Source organism: Atractosteus spatula, chromosome 12 (assembly GCF_055471065.1).
Source record: "Atractosteus spatula isolate fAtrSpa1 chromosome 12, fAtrSpa1.hap1, whole genome shotgun sequence".
NCBI lineage: Eukaryota > Metazoa > Chordata > Actinopteri > Semionotiformes > Lepisosteidae > Atractosteus > Atractosteus spatula.
In genome coordinates this window covers 27,159,334-27,176,568 of record NC_142717.1, presented here as the reverse complement: position 1 = coordinate 27,176,568, position 17,235 = coordinate 27,159,334, and the positions used below count along the sequence as shown (strand labels likewise).

The 17,235-nt window shown below is 41.7% G+C and overlaps 1 protein-coding gene across 2 annotated transcripts in view; it reads right to left on the bottom strand.

Annotated features, from left to right (window-relative positions):
* Positions 1-17,235, bottom strand: part of smarcc1b (SWI/SNF related BAF chromatin remodeling complex subunit C1b) — a 34,236-nt gene that overhangs the window by 12,382 nt on the left and 4,619 nt on the right. Inside the window, exons 3-21 of one of the 2 annotated variants that reach the window (XM_088929228.1) lie at positions 16,888-16,973; positions 16,418-16,499; positions 15,141-15,233; positions 13,247-13,316; positions 12,807-12,876; positions 11,129-11,204; positions 9,638-9,763; positions 9,038-9,156; positions 8,624-8,751; positions 7,882-7,941; positions 7,507-7,544; positions 7,075-7,196; positions 6,578-6,649; positions 5,933-6,046; positions 5,521-5,674; positions 5,068-5,178; positions 4,308-4,367; positions 2,748-3,006; positions 1,843-2,004 (exon numbers count right to left, since the gene is read on the bottom strand). In XM_088929228.1, coding sequence (XP_088785354.1) covers positions 1,843-2,004; positions 2,748-3,006; positions 4,308-4,367; positions 5,068-5,178; positions 5,521-5,674; positions 5,933-6,046; positions 6,578-6,649; positions 7,075-7,196; positions 7,507-7,544; positions 7,882-7,941; positions 8,624-8,751; positions 9,038-9,156; positions 9,638-9,763; positions 11,129-11,204; positions 12,807-12,876; positions 13,247-13,316; positions 15,141-15,233; positions 16,418-16,499; positions 16,888-16,973 — 2,002 coding nt within the window. The remainder of the gene's footprint in view (positions 1-1,842; positions 2,005-2,747; positions 3,007-4,307; positions 4,368-5,067; positions 5,179-5,520; positions 5,675-5,932; positions 6,047-6,577; positions 6,650-7,074; positions 7,197-7,506; positions 7,545-7,881; positions 7,942-8,623; positions 8,752-9,037; positions 9,157-9,637; positions 9,764-11,128; positions 11,205-12,806; positions 12,877-13,246; positions 13,317-15,140; positions 15,234-16,417; positions 16,500-16,887; positions 16,974-17,235) is intronic. The other variant, XM_088929229.1, reaches the window with a different exon arrangement.

The window sequence follows — 17,235 nt, the reverse complement described above, 5'->3', positions numbered from 1 at the left end:
CAGATAAATGTCATTGTTGCTGAGTAAAGGTACTGTTCTCTTAATGTAGCTCATTCAGCGCATAATCCATAATGGTGATAAGTATCATCTCATTGGTTCCTGGAAAATCAGGTCATGGGAAGAGACCTGTTGTTAGGGAAATAGGGCATTTTTAGCTGGCCAATCAGACTGGCCTAGCCATCAAGGTCCATCAATCAGTTCTTAAGATATATCACCCCTTTGGCAGGCATGTGCCATCTTCTCTCATATGCCCAACAAGAGTGAATTTATCACCCTTCCCAATGCCAATCCTAACCCTGGTAAAGAAATTAAATACTTCCCGAGCCACACTGTGTGTCACAGCATCAGGCTGCACAACCAATAATTAACTACCAACAACTCACAGAAAACAAGCTAACAGCCATCCATTATTGAAGAGGAATACAGCAGTTAGCAATTGCCTGAATGAATGATTAATGTTTTAAAGCAATGTTCAAACCTGAGGGAGTTCACAGTGAGGCAGTCCAGAGCATCACGCACAAATTGCACTTAGGTCCATATCAGGATTTACACACTTCAAACTCTGTCACGAATCATACTGATGAAGTACAAAAGTAATGTAATTTTAATCCATGTCTAATTTATGTTGCATCTGCTTAAGTACTAACCTTGGAACGCAGAACGCCTTGTATTTGCTCATGTAAGAGACTGCAAGTCGAAACTAAAATGTCTGAAAACAAATTGGGAGCTTAAAAGGTCTGAATCCGTTAGTGCAACTTTGAAGGATGAAGCCACTCTATTCCTAAAACATTTAAGTTCAAAACACAGCATATATATTGCTGTAACTTTGTAACAAGAAGGACAAATGGCATTGATGTCTCTGCATCATTAAATGGATTTAAACCTTAAAAAAGCTGAGGAAGTAAATGTATTCAAACCAGACTCAAGAACGTGATTAATGAGGTCTTGAGACTGCCTACCTGAACCCTTCCCCCCCACACTACTAGCAGACCAAAGCATCAGACATCAAGACTTCCCCAAGAGAGGAAACTAGGGCAGCAAAAGGCCAAGGCAGCTGGGGGCATGGCCACATGTATATGAAAAGCTCTAGGTGGGGGAGTCAGAGCAGTGTGGCAGGGTGCAGAACTAAGATCTAATCACACTGACCCACTTCCTCTCCCCTCCCCCACAGCAGCCCCATCTGCCACAGCCTCCCTAATCCAGTGCCTGTGTCAAGGCAGCCTGATCTACAGAGGGGAGATACCCCATGGGCACAGTGAGGGTACAGACATGCTGCCCACCCCCCACTGCTCTCATCGAATTCTCGCCTATCAAGACTCTTCTGCATCCCTATGTGAATGCTTCTCAGCTGATGGACCTGTGCTGTTTCCCTCCCCCTCCATGTTCATCATAAGATTTTCATTATGTTTTATGCATGCTCACAAATTACCCATTGCGTGTCCTAAGCTGTTTGCTTCAGAAAGAGTGCATAGCTTGATTTTTCACATCTTGGTTACGCAGAGGGGCATAAATGGAAAGGGAAAGAGAGAATGCACAGCTACAGCCTGCAGCGCATAGGCAGTGGTGGTGGAAGCAGTCAAGAGTAAAGGGCACTGAGCCACAAACAGCCATCACCCCCTCCCCTGCTTGCAGCTTAGTGGGCCTCCACCTCAGGCCCTGTTGCACCACTGCCCTCTGCTGCCAGTATCCAAGACACACCATTCCACTGTACATAAATTCATCAAGACACATACACAGAAATATTTCGTGATGGTCATGTCAGCCTCTACATTATGACCACATGGAAACAAGGATGGACATTTCTACAGCACAAGTGCCTTTCTGCCACACATACGAAAGTACCTGTCTTTTCGGGCTCGTCAGGACTGGTCCCTGCGATGCCGCTGCTCTCCAGGCCATAGGCTGGGTCCAGTCTACCCGTGCTTCTCGCGGCTTCCTGCACTTTCTTCACATGGGCCTCAACCAGCTCGGCCGGGACCTCCTCGCGCACCCGTGAAAACTCCTCTGGAGGGTTTGGGAAACGGGGAGAGGCGTGAACACTCTGACAGTCGACGGACACAGAGACAGACAGGTTGGCAGATCTATACAGGTTTGCTACCAAAACTTCAAGGGGAACTGAAACGCTATTTTCATATTTCGGCACTGGAAAGAATCGGCATGGATGAGTGCAATTCAAACCACAATAAAAGTCAAATGTACACACGTAAAACCTCCAATCTATATCGCAAAACAGACGAAATTTCCAGGTACGTGCAATGCCATCTTCTGCAATTCAGAACAAGGCAACTTCTGGTGAGGTAAAGTGGCCCTATTAACATTGTAAAGAAGCAGGCTTGCGAATACATCTCTTTAATCTAATAGACCTATCTCTCGACTTTGAGATGGTCCTGCCGACAACTACTACTTACTTGTTCCATGATCTGAACGAAGAGTTAATATTTCGGAGGTGAAATGTCTGCTGTGCAATATTAGTCATTGCAGTGACTAGCGAGCAGGAAGGGCCGCCTCATGTCACAATTCGTGGGAGACCAGGGGTTTGCAGCAGCATGGCGACTTACGGTACTTTCACAAAGTTCACAATTTTGTGCTTGATTCGAAACGGGTAAAATTTTTCTATACCGTGAATTAATTTATTTTGTTACCGAGATTTAATAACCGGTCTGAAAAACTCGGACGGCAGCTCCCCTTTATCTCGAGGCAGAGATGTTTTGTGTTGAAAAGTGGACGAAGGAGGACAAATGTCTCACCCAGTGCTGCCTTGGCTGCAGCGGCTGCCACCCGAGGGTCAACCACAGAGGCAAGGAAGGCCACCGTGCTCATTACGGGGTTTCCCGACTGGCTGAAAGGGACGGGCTGGTAGGCCAGGGGGCCCAGGGAGGCGTCCGAGTTCTCCAGGTACGGGTCCTCAATGGGCAGCCTCAGGAAATGAAGGATACACTCGTCCTGCGTGCGGCTGCCCACGTGCTCTGACACCTTGTTCCAGTCATCCTTGTACATCTCCAGGGCCTGGGGCAGGTAAGAGGGGGTTACAGAGTTCACGCAAGAGAAACTGACTGTGGGAGGGAAAGGATGGCAAAACACTACACAATTTCAAACTTTACATCACAACACATTTCAGAACTTGGGAGAGGGGCTATTACAGTAATAGTGGTCTAGTGGTCAAGCTACTATTGATATTAATGTCTGCATCTATACAGCAGTTTTCAGCTAAAAGGAACCCAAAGCACTTTAAATATAGGAGAAGAGCCTTTTCATGCACCCTGATGTGCGATGCACAACAGCTTTCAGGTACTGCCAGCCCTTCTACACAATAGATCAGGTAAAGAGGCAAGATGATGAGTCAGCAGGTTGAACTTAAGGCAAACTTCAGGGAGGCCAGATTGTACAAGCCCAGAGTTGACTAAGTCATACACATCATGGGATATTCACTATCCAAGTAGCCCGGGCATTAGTTTAACATTTTGTCTAAAGGGCGGGAAGTCCTACAACACAGTGCCACTTGTTACCATAGCAGGGTCCTGGCTTGGAAACTAAAGACTTGTAGTAAGTCTGCTATGTACTTGCTCCTCTTGGAGCAAGAGCACCGTTTTCCTTAGAATACTTGAAGTACTCCAATCTCAGTACTGAGGAGCCTAAATTAGTTTTTGATGAGAACCGGTTATAAGATGGCAACACTGTCGTCAGTCTGCTTGTGTATAATTCTGTCTGAATAAAATTTATAAGACTCTTGGTTTTGAGTAGTTATGTATATAAGGAAAATAACTGAAGGGTAGTTTGATACACAGTAACTTAAATATGAATGTTTTTATTTGCATAGTACCTTGTTGATAAATTAAATATTTTGGGAGATACCCACACTGAGACTGAATGCAAATGAAAGACAGTAAATTGGATGGGTAGCTACAAACCTTAAGGGCTGTGGATGTTCAAGTCCATAAAAATTAAAGACTCACAGCTCAAGCTCAAAATTAAAAGATACTAAACCAAATCATGGTAAAAGGAGGTCAGGTGTTTGGTATGTTCTAAGGAAGTCTACTGACATGCATCTGTCTAAGGTAACAGCATAAGATTTTGCTAATTTTAGCAAATAAATATTATTTTATAAGCAGAATACAGAGCATGAGAACCAGATTTTAGCATTTCTAGGTAACTATGGACTAACAGAAAATAAAACATTCATTTCTAGACAAACTTTACAAACCCAATACATGACTATTAATATTAATATTAAAGATGACTGAAGTCCACAGCCTTCTCAACAAATTAATCTCACTGAATGTTTGCAGCAACTTCGCACTTTTTCTCACCTCTAAGAGCAGCAGGGTCTCCTGTTCAGTCCACTCCCTGCCAGCACTGCCTCCTTTACTCTGTAGAGACAAAGAACTACTGTTACTTCACACAGACCTGAAATCTAGTGACTCTGGGACAGGATAGGTCTGCCCCAGCAAAAACATTTACAGTTACAGATGATATACGATTACTACTACAGGCAGGTTCTGAATAGCACGTAAGAGTCTGGCTAGTATCATCCTCTTCAGTATGTTTTTGAACTGCTAGATGAAATTTTCATTGTCATTAAGGATGCATTTCTATATAAAGGCTGAGAGCTTGTGCTACTCTGGAAGAATCCAGAGACAACACTGAACTATACACTACACCAAAAAAGGTTGTATATTGAGCTGTTTTCATGCTATCTCATGAACTACTCGCACTTCACTTTTGTGTGGACATTCTATGTGTCCAGTTGAAACTTGAGTCTGTAAAACACAACAGATTGTAGCCTCATGTAAGGTTACTGATTAAAACCAGTTTATGAAGTGATTTTGCCCAAGACTGATAGCACAACTTTCAAAGCTCCATGTACAGGCTAAGACATTGCTCTTTGTTTTCCTGACTACAAATAAAATCACTATCCCAAAGCCGTCTCGAAGTATAAAAAATCATGTTTCCCTTTTCATTTTTTATAACTGTTGCTAAAACTTTTTGCAATCAAATTGATGAAACCAGAAAAAAAAACTGTCAAGACTCCCCTGTGTGTCTGACTGGACCGAGCCTATCAGATCTCACCTTGGGGTTCTTTTTGGCGTAGATGTCAGTGCGGAGCCCAAAGTTCTGGAGGTCCGTGGGTTTCTCTTTGCCCTTTTCTGGGAAGTTCAGCATCTGCTGGGAAGCTGGGACCTGAGGACAGGAGAGAGGAGAGCGCTGTCATTTCAGCCAGGCACAAACAGGAGGCTGCCTTTCGGCTCACTCTAGAGTCAGCAATATCCAGTGCCCAGGAAAATCACAGATGAAGTGAAAAACCAAGAAAAGGAGTTAAACAAAAAAAACAGAGGAATCACAGACCAATACATCTTTATTCTGCTGTGTAAGAATATTGAATCAATGATCAGAAAGAGAGAATCTATATGGGATTATGATTTTAGTGCCAGTCAGCATGGATTCAGAAGGGGTAGTTTTGTAATGGAGGGGGGCAAGTGGAAAGGTAAGTAGCAGACTGTCGGGGGGCAGTTTCAGGAATACCTGGGGAGGGCGGTGGTGGAGAGGCACCAGCCCAGAGGGGGTGTCCGCCAGCACGTTGAAGTGGGGGGTTGGCGGGGGGCCCATGGGCAGTGGCCGGCTCTCCGCATCCACCTGGTAATTGATCAACCCCCACTGTTCCAGGAAAGCATGAACCCTGGGAGACAGACAGGACAGTTAAGCACACTGATTTACAACAGTATTGAGGGAAAAAAAAAAGTGCAGCATAGAAGGGGCTATTAGCACTTTGGGCATCTACTACACCTTACCTGAAAAATAAAAAGCAGCCGAGACATTTAACAAAAAACCCTTGGTTGGCAGCGTAAAAAAGCCGCGCTTGCTCCCTGGACCCAAAATGTCAGAGATCCCCGATTGAAGTCCTCACTTCCCCCCTCTCTCTCTCTCTCTCTCTCACCTCATCACAGCGCAGACGTCCCCAGTCAGGTTTCTCCGACAGGATGTGGAGGTGAGGTACTCCTGGGGGTTCAGCCGGTACGTATCGATCATGAAGTTACGGTACGCAAGATATCTGAGGGCAAAAGACAGGAACATTTTCATTTGCAGCCAATCTCTTTCTTGATGAAGCTTATTACGTTTCTAATTTAACTATTTGATTTTTAAAATAGTTGCATCTTTTCCATGGCAGAGAGAAACATGAATCTCGTGCCACATGCCAGATTCCAGGATTGCTCCAAGTGACCAGTGAGAATATAATGAATCTATAAATTCCTAAGAATGCTTATTATCATAGTGATTGACCACTTGCATTTCTGTAGTATTAAATTAACAATTTATAGCTAGACTAAATAGAAGATCATTTTCTACAGTTCTTATATATAACACATATATAACAGAAATAACACAAATGGATAAGATTATTCAATAAGATCTAAATCAAAATCAAACCACTGCTTAAATTTAGTGTTCAATAATTTAAACTGAATGGAAAGTTCAGAATAAAATCAAGATGAGACAGAACTGGAAAAACACCTGTTTTATAAACAAAAAACCATCTGTAATTCCTATTCTCGCTTGCAGGCCCCACTCTTTAAACACTCACATCTCGGGTGACTTGGACTTGTTCTTGCCATTGAAGAACTCAGGTAAGGCACGCCTCTCAATCTCGTGGATACTGGAAGACGTTCAGGGAAGGAGAACAGAGAACGTTAGATGGATCTAGGTTTTTTAAGGGACTGTGCAGGGCAACCCCCCAGATCAGATCATATATAAAAATATTGAAATGTCGAGGAGCTTAGAACTAAGCTTTCCGTAACCCTGTATTCTAAATCAACAACAATAATATCCAATAATTTTGAGTTGTAGGGCAAATAGTTTTAACAGCATTTAAAAAGAACCAGGTCTGACCACCAGCACAATCATTTCATGATATCAATGGTGCAAGACTGAGTTTGGAGTACAATGTTTTTGATTCACATGAGCAACAAATTAAGATTTAGAAAGTGAGAACCTTCACAATTTCCGACGACCGTTTCATTCTCATATAAAGTTAGGGATATGAAAAAAACAGTGAGGCTCATTAGCCTCTCCTCTCCTCACCAGTTGTAGTCAAACCAGGAGGCATAGCTGGGGATGATGATGTGGTGCGTCTGCTCCGTGACGTTGTCCTCACTGGAGTCGATCAGCCGGTTCACCTCGGCCTTGCCCTGCTCTTCCTCCTCCTGCAATAGCAGCACTGTTCAAGTTCCACTCAAAAAACACATTCTGCCACTCCGGCCTCCATTAACATTAACAACGCCCATATCAAAAGCGATTAAAGGCTTCAATAAAGCACAAAGTTCTTCTAGCTCAGCAGCCTGTCTTAGATTTTGACAAAAACGGTTATCAGCTCGCTTTACCGCGTGGGCTACAGAAAGAAATGTATGTATGGTAAAAAGTTTTTATATACAGAATGAAATATTGAGCCATCAATTTATCCTATAGTGTCCGTCTAGAAGGAATATCAGCCGTGGGTATACATTAGTTTTTTACCTTGCCTCCAGTGACCATGGGCTCATCCTCCTGCTCGTCTGAAAGAGAAAAGGAAAATGAAAACAAAACATAATTTCTGTCATTCAAGTTCACGGATATTGAAAGTCAATCTCATAAACATATTTCCTGTTATACACGGATAAATTAAATTTGCTCCAAGTCTTCCAGTTTATGGCAACCTGATCTGCTGTTAAGTGTACAGAAATTAGCTTGTACTACCAGAACTAAGGAGAATGAAGGTAACTCATACAAAACTCCCTGTGCTGACACTACAATTAAATAAATAATAGAATTATTCTATTAGAGATGATTCTCCAAGTGGCCCTACAGGCTGTCTCCAATTCTCCCACAACTGGCCCAGTCTACTGTACTCACCCAGATCAGCCACAGTGCCTCCCTTTACTGGGGTGTTCTCACTGTCCTTCTTTGGGTTCACTAAACAAAAGGAGTATCAGACAGTTGTCACATTCAGCAAACAGCATAAGACCTAATGATGGGAAGTGACCCATGTCCCCAAGAAGAGTGTACCCAGGTTTGTGCTAACAAACACATGCTGGTGCCCACGGTTGTCTCTCAAACTAAATTCCAAGACAATGCTTGAAAACACTTCTTCTATGTTTCTAGTGTCTTGCAGTTTTCCATTAGTTTGTTTCTTTAAAGGGTTGAAAGAGCAAGCCATCACTGCAGTTTATCCATAATTAGGAATGCAATCATGCCATCAAGGACAAGGTAAAAGGAACAGCATTGTGGATGAGTCATTCCCGAGGAGACCGATTTCATGAGGACTGAACCGATAGGTCTTCTATGGAAAAAAATATGCAAGCCGTCATTTTGGACGATTTGTTTGCATTTTAATTTTTTTCTTGACTGAAAATCAATTTTGTATACAATACAAACTACATACTGCTGTAGAAACTGAGTAATAAAATCCACCAATGAAAAACGAGTGCAGAAAAGATTCATTAAATGTGGCACACACAGGGTCATTCTGTGTCAGAGCAACCCAAGTCTTCGAGATGATGATTTTGTGTAACACAGGATTTCTCCCTAAGCACAAGCCGACTTGGTCTGGTAAAGGGGCTTGGACAGAATGGGAGGAGGAGGCAGGAAGGCGTACCGTTCTTGGGCAGAGTGACTTCCTCCATGTTCGGCACAGGTGTAGGGTCCTCCATATCCTTGGTGAGATCCTCCTCTGGCTCCTCCTCCTCGCGATGGCCGCGCCGTTTCCAGTACGGGCCGGGGTGGCTAGACGGAGAGAATGAGTGAGTAAAGACACCAGCTCACAAAGGGTCAAAAACCACCTGCAAAATATTTCCACATTCGTGTTTAAATGGTGGGCCGCACATGACTGCATTTTGAAATTCAAGAAAACAAAAGGGGTATATGCAGTGTGTGGACGTTAAATGTTTCAAAGACATAAGCACTGTGGGGTTCTGGAAAGCAGAATCGGACCTATGCTTGAACAGATCCTTAATAGCCAGCTAACACCTATCAGGAGGCTTGTCATCGCACCCCCCCCCTCGGCACGTACCCCTTCTTTCCTCCCTTCTTGCGGGACTCGACAGGGGTGGGCGGAGGAGAAGGTGAACGCCGCCGCTTTTTCCCACTGGCAGCTGCCTTCCTGTCCTTGCGGTCAGGAGTGCGGGATGACTGTGCCAAGAGAGATTGAGAGAAAGGGTGAGGGAGGGCCAGGTCAGAACTGAGGACAGACACCACTGTTTCAAGCTCATGCTGCAAGCCGAGTGAGAAAACACCTCCCATACACCCCAGCTGAGGCAAGCTATGCCAAACTGCAGCTGAACTAACCCACCTCACTCCTCCTAAGACACACTAAACAGATCTCAACCCACAAACACACACAGTATATACTTGAGCTAAGAGCATATTTTACATCTATTTATATCATAGATGTGGTAGATTGTCCATCCAACCATTTTCTAACTGATTTATCCATTACAAGGCAGGAAACAGCTTGGATGGGATGCCAGTCCATTGCAGGGTATATACACACACAAACATATATACTAGGCCCACGTAAGATACAAGAATGCAGAAGAGGCATGCTCTCTCCCTCAAGCTGCAGCCCCCCGGCGCCGCCCCCGTCTGCCCAGGCTCACAGCGGGGGGCCTACCTCCTCATCGCGCGTGAAGATGCGCTGGCGGAAACTCACAGGCTTCTTGCTCTCGTCCACTTCATAGTCCTCCTCGTTCATCCACTCGTTGAAGGAGTCCGTGTCCAGAACCCATTTGGCGTGGACCTGCAGGACACAGGGGGCGCGGTGACAATGAAGGAGAGCAACACGCAGGAGGCATATAGATCGACTTCACAGCCAGCGGCAGACCTGGGCCTGCTGTGTGCCAGAAATCCTATACAAAAACCAAAATTGCATCCCTTGTATCTCCATACTCTCTTTGCAGCAGTGAGGACATTCATAGTGAAGTACTTCGGAGGCAACTTATTATGGGACTCCCTGTTCTTTGAGATCAGGATGGGTACAATTTATTTTAATGTATAATTCAAAGTAAAAAAAAAAATCTGCTTTTTATTTTATACTGCTACTTATTTATGTTTGTTTATAAATAAGTTCCACTTAAGGCGTTTAATCCAATGAAGTTTATTTTCTGATGACACTATGCCTTTCCCAGGTCGTGCATGCGTAAGTGCATACAAAGATAAACTCTATATATTCAAAAAAACAGAACAGTTGTCCAAGAACTTCAAATAAAACAAATTCTGCTTATCTGTGCTTGTCTGAAGGTCACTGCAAGGTGTACCAAATGTTAGGACCTCGCTGTTGCGCTAACCATAGTCTCCTTGGCAAATTACATGCTATTAATAATAATAACATTAATAACATTACTTTATTAACCCTTTACAATTTCTTGAATTAGGAATTATCTTTTCGCATACCCCATCTTGCCCTCCATGAGACACACAGACAGGGAGAGAGCCTGGGGTCAGAGCGCAGGGTCTGCCATTGTACGGCGCCCCTGGAGCAGTTGGGGTTAAGGGCCTTGCTCAGGAGCCCAACAGAGTAGGATTCCTTTGCCGGCTGCAGGATTTGAACCGGTAACCTTCTAGCCACAGGCGCAGATCCTTAGTCACAGAGCCAGGCACCATGAATCAAGGGACATTAATAGGTAACTTTTCATGATCACAGTTAAGTGGACAGGTTGATGGTATAAAGGTGTTACAGATCCTTACAGTGTTTAGGAACAAGTAATAGGTTTATTCCATGCTGGAAAAAAGAAGAAAGAAAACAACGTTTCGGCCGAAACAACGTTACTTGTTCCTTTGCAGCCTATGCATACTGACGCAGCTACCCACCTGAACTCTTACAGTGTTAAACTGAGCTTGAAGGTTGCTTGTCATTAGGGAAATAAAACGACAGCACTTGCTGTTCATGAATTTTAGACATTATCAGACACCCTTTTTCTAATTTGCTCAGTTTTACTTCTGGTTAACTACATGGCAGTTAAAAAAAGTTTTAAATCAGAACAGGTGCATGTTCATGAACTAAACAAAGAGATGAGAACTTTGTATAGATGTACGTTACAGCTATCAAGAGATTTTTCAACACTGGATACAAATGGCACTTAATGAGTGAGGGATCAGAGCTCACCTTCCAAGGTTTCTCAGGATTGGGCGGCTCTTCCACTTCCCCATCCACATCACTGGCTGACACCCAGGTATCATAGCTGCAAAACAAACAGACAGGTCATCACAAACTGACCAGGGAGGTCACACAGCTCGCTCTGCAATGCCTTAGGCACAGGGACTCCCAGACGGACCAACCATGAAAATTGTACCCGTAGGGAACTTCTGAATTTATCCAGCTGAAGGACTCAGGCACAACCACTTCATTTACTAATTATTCTATAGTGCAGAATAACTTTCACTGCTGTCCACTAGGAACATTTGGTGACTGAATCACCTACATGGAGCAAAGGAACAGCTGAAGGTTACTGGCTGAGTTACTGGCCTATGGTGTGTGCTGTGATTGTAAAATGTGTATCTGTAGTGTAGCTACTAACACACCTCAGGCTTTTATCAGAAACACATCTAGCTGAATTAGATGCTGAAGCAGTTTTGATGTTTAGCATACAGCCACAATTTAACTGGGACATTACTGGACTTTAAAACTGTTTTTTACGGGAAAGAAATTAAGATACAAGTCGGGGGTCTTCAAAATTTCTTCTAAATGAACACTTTAAGAGAATTATTTAAAAGCATTTTAGGCACAATTTATCAACAGAGTAGAACTGGAACATCATTATAAAAAGAAAAGTTCTTCCTCACCCTGTCATCCCAGACTGCCTGTGGAACCAAACTGACCATTTTTAATTAAATATATAGGCTTTTATCATTTTATCTATATGCCTTTTAATGAGCATCAAAATAAGCAATTAAATTTTAACATGCATTCTTCAACAAGATGACTAAGACGTGAAAAAGCATCCCAAAATATGATTTACGTATATGCACTACAGATTTCTACACAGGTACTTAAAATGGTAAAATGTAGATAACTGCACACCTGGCTTTGATTACAATACAATGACCTTATTGATGACTGCCGAAAATACATCTTTCCTGTGTATTATCACTAAAACATGTAATTTACAAAATTACAATTCACAAATAATTTTAACAGAAATAAATAAGGACTATTATTCTTAAATAGTATGCCATTGTGTGACATTTGGTGTATTATAATGATAATTAACATGTATTGTGCATTTCTAATCCACTGAAATTAATCTGATGGCAGACAGGCATTGAAGTTTAAAACAGGGAAAAAGCAATTTACATTCTGTTTATTGGGACTTTTTGCCACGACAAACCCCAGACATTTTGTTTTTAGTACAGTCTGTGATACTTCTATTTAGGTTATTTCTCCTATCATCCCATCAGTGTGTAAGTGAAGAATGTTGATCCTTCACAGCAATGTAAAAGGTTTCAAATGTTTTTCTTTACATTTACAACAAATTAAAATTTACATTTACACATATACAATGTTACTTATAAAAATCAAGCAATCAAGCAATTAGCCATCTAAATGACCTTCAGCCAAGTAAATACAGAATGAAACTATTACTGCATTAATACATAATACACTGATATGATATGGGTATTATTCCATGTTGTGCTACAGACAGTCTAAAGATGGACAGTGGCTGGAATGTGCCACTCTTACAGGCAGAAGCAAGTGATCCTAGTTTTGTGTGAAGGACTCAAGGATTTAACATTGGCAAAATTACCTCAACAACCCCCCCCCCACACCAGTGTCCTCATCTCACCTGTCGGGGTACATGCCCCAGTGCACCAGCACCTGCTTGTCCTTGCGCATAACAGGACGCAGCCACTCCTCTGGAACAGAAACACAGGAACAGGGTGACCCCGACACACCACTAGATCAACCCTTCCCCCCACAAACACGCACACAGAGCCAGACAGACCCTCTCGGCCCTCTGCATCTCATCCCACAACAGTGGGTAATGACTCTGCTCTTAGGAGAAGAAATGGGGCAACACTCTCTATACATGCTGGAAAAGCAGAGGTGACAACGTTCGGGAGCATTCGGACTTCAAAAAGACTTTAAAACCAGATGAAAGTACATTTTAAGGCGATTGTATCAAAGAGAAATAAAAGATAAAACTCTGAGACTTAATCCTTGTGTCACTGCGAAGGCGGGGCAGAGAATAATTTAAACTCCCCAACACCATCATCAGAGACCTACCTTCATCTAGCGAGGGTGGTGTAGGGTAGATGTGGTGTGTGGCCTTGGTCTTGTCCTCTGTGATGGAGCCCTGCAATAGAGAGGTAAAGAGACTGAAGACAGATAACCAAGAGCCTCACAAAATCACTAACTTGTAAATGAGACATGTCTCTCTACTCCTAGCACAAAGACCATCGAACACTTTAGCCTGAGAGGAAAAATACTTGATACAGACAATTTTTAAGACACGAAAGTTAGAAATATATCAAATTTCTTTGCTTAAAAAACTCTTATGTGGAGTTGAGAGATCTGATGTGAAGATATAGATGCAGGCACACAAACCTTGAGGCAAGGGAAAATGACAACATCCAGCTCTTATTAACCTCCAATTAAGACATTCATGTGACTGTCTGACAGCCAACAGGCAGTTTACACTCAACTCAATGGCTGGATTTAAGGAGGTCAAAATACTGCAGTGCACATACACAGCATCCATTTAGCATTCATACACACCATCACACTGTTCTGTTTTTAGCAGGGATTAAAATTATTATCTGTCAAAGGGGGAACGCTGAACAGTATTAGGCACCAGGCAATTTCAGCAAGATATTCTGAATCATTATTGTAAGCAATCAAATCTACCATCTGATTGATCTTTCGCCAAATAAATCAAAGAGCAAAAAAGAAAATGTACTGCATTGATATATGGCACACTGATTATTTTCAAATTAAACTGTTACAGTCTAGGGTTGGACAGCTGCCGGAATGGCTGCAGGCAGATGCAAAATTATCACTTTGGATCATTTTAGCACCTGCCTGGGAAGTTCATCATGTGCCCACAGCCACTGGGGCAGCTGCCAAATGAATTAAAAATTAATTTAAAAGCAATAACAGCTTAATGAAGATTTTGCTCCATATTGTTAACATCAAAAATCTGGAAATAAAGCAAAAATTGAAAAAAAAAATCATAATTTGTCCAAAATGAAATTGCTCCAGACTTTCTTCATTGAACATGCATTTCAAATTATTATAAAGTCAACGAAAAACAAAAAGGTTAGCATTAGTTATACAGAGTAGTTATACTTTTGTATTTGACATTTTAATATATAAGTCCATATAAAAGCAAAATGTTTTCAAATTTCCTATACAATGAATTATGACAATTTACAATGTAAATTTTCCAACAGAACATTTTCCAGTGATATATGACATTCTCTTCTGGCAAGAAAAATTCAGCTGTGCAAAGGCACAATTAGTTTGTCTATTTTATTTATGTTAGAAAACGTATGAGGTAGGATCACTATGATTTGTGTTGCATACCGTTACATACTGTAATAAACAGCTGATACATGCTCAGAATAATAATGGAACAAGTAATAGGTTTATTCCATGTTGAAAAAAGAAGAAAGAAAACAATGTTTCGGCCGTGGAGCCTTCTTCAGGTGCGACACCTGAAGAAGGCTCCACGGCTGAAACGTTTTCTTTCTTCTTTTTTCAGCATGGAATAAACCTATTACTTGTTCCTTTGCAGCCTACACATGCTGATGCAGCTACAAATCAGAATAATAATGCCAGGCAACAGCAAATTCACATAAATCAAAACCAGGCAATGTACTGGCACCACTAGAGGATAAAAGAGCTCATCTGAAGGTCTTTAAACATTGCTTTATAACAGATATTGCCAGTAATTACTTTTTTGTCTGTTTTATTGTGAAGCAAGGTTTTATACATTCAAACTATAACCATTAAGTCTGTTTTCTTTAGTTTTCTATAAAGAAAGGTAAAACAAAACAAATAAGCAATTATTCTAATGGACAATTCTCACTGGCAAAAAGACCAGACTGACATTATAAAAAACGTCTTGATAGAAGACGCAGAATGAAATGTAAAGAAGACAATTGGCAAAGTAGGGTACCTGGTGTCTCTTGATGATGTCCTTCAGCTTGTTGGCCTGTTTTGGCTCAATATCAGGAAGCACATATACAATGGGTCTGGTCAGACAGTTGTTCTGAAATCAAAGTATATCTGAAATTACAATGTTTTTCTCTGCAAATGAAGATCAACACACATTCTAAATCCCCTTTTGAATTCTGTCTTTTTTAAGAAAAACTGGGTCTCACATGCTTTCTCCCAACTGAATTGAGTGTGCTGCTCTGCACCTGTGTTCTGAAAATTGCCCATATTCCTTCATTTCCTGAGTCTTTTATTTACAAAAACAGAAGCCAGTACATATTAAAAGCTCTCTCAGAGTGGAGTGGGGTCATTAGTAAAGTACCAGAAGAATCATTGCTTTCTAATCTATATCGGTGATCGAAACTCCAGGAAAGGCCATAATCTTGTCAAGTTGACCAAGTACATAAGCACAAACAGTACAAAAGTACAATTCAGATAATGGTGTAACTGTCATAATAAATTGTAGTGTAGTGAAATGTAAGGCAATACATTAAGACTGCAATACTAGACGTTAAATATTAATTTGGCGATACTGAACTAGAAAATAATTATGAGATGTTGCATGCAGAAAAATACCAGAGCTTGCACACTGCTTTCCTAATCTAGACAGTATAGAAGCAACAGAAAAGACCACCAAATTGCTTAGGTACATAATTAACATTTTATAATTAAAATTAATCCATCAAATCACTACAAAAACAAAGTACTACCGTTGTGGTGACAGGGAAGGACTTTTGTGATCCAAAGGACTGTAACCACACTAACTCCTCGTGTGGAGTAAATGTCATATTCAAACAGATAAAGGGAACTTTTCAACTTGGAATTGAGAAAAAAATGTTACAATCTGAATTCAAAAACACTTTAAAAAAAGAGACATTTAAGACTAACAGGATCCTGAAATCATACTTTGAAACACTCAGGACATAAATTTGAACCGACTCCTCAGCCATATAACTGTAATAAGATAACTCATTTGGCCTCTGCTCATTTGCAGTTGTTTCCATGTCCTTAAGTAGAATTAGATTTGTATCCACGCAGCTCATTTTAATGTCTATCATTCTCAACCTGAGAAATGCTATGAACGTTATACTAATTTCAGAGCCCCGTTCAGAGTTTAAATATTCCTTTTTATTTTCTAAAACAAGAAAGAAGCCCTTTGAAAAGCTTTAGCTAATTTAGCATATCAGAGGGGGTGTTCTGGGGTGCCGATGTGTCAGCCAGCCTTGTGGAGGGACATACCTGCACTAGAGTTTTCTCTACAGTCATGAACATCTCCACATTCCGGTCCATCCGTGAGGGGTTCTGTAGGTCAAAACGGCGCCTAAAGGGACAGAAGCAAAACTGACCACCAGCTTGTACAACTATTACGACCACTTTCTCTCAAACTAAAACAGTTAGGGACTTAAGGTTCAAGAATTCAGACCACCCTCCAACATACACTCACAGTTGGTCCTACATGTTAGACCAAAAAACAAAAGTGACTCCCTCTTTAACCCAGATCTAGTTCCAATATAACTGCCATACAAACTCACTCCCATCAAAAAAAATCCCTCCCCAACAACTTCTAACTCTTACAGCTGTCCATCTCCTCTAATTCCTCTACATCTTCCTCCACTTGAATCTTAATCCTCCTACAACCCCAGAGGCCAGAAATCCACCACATACTAGCTCTCTCCCATTATCCACCTTCGTCTTCCAGTATCACTTACCAGCCCTGCTCACTCTTGAATTTGTAAGCTGAACCCAGAATGTGACACAGAGCACCCCCTGGCTTGAAGTCCAGGAAACATTTTGCCTAAGAAAAGAAAATGTTAATACATCACTGACATTAAAAAGAGTATAAAACAGTAAGCATCTTGTACTGAATAAATAAGATCACTTTATGAGCCATATGCAATTTCATGCATTAGGAATTTGTCTTTTCGCATACCCCAGCTTGCTCTCCATGAGAGACACAGACAGGAAGAGAAGCTTGGGGTCAGAGCGCAGGGTCAGCCATTGTACAGCGCCCCTGGAGCAGCTGGGGTTAAGGGCCTTGCTCAGGGGCCCAATGGAGT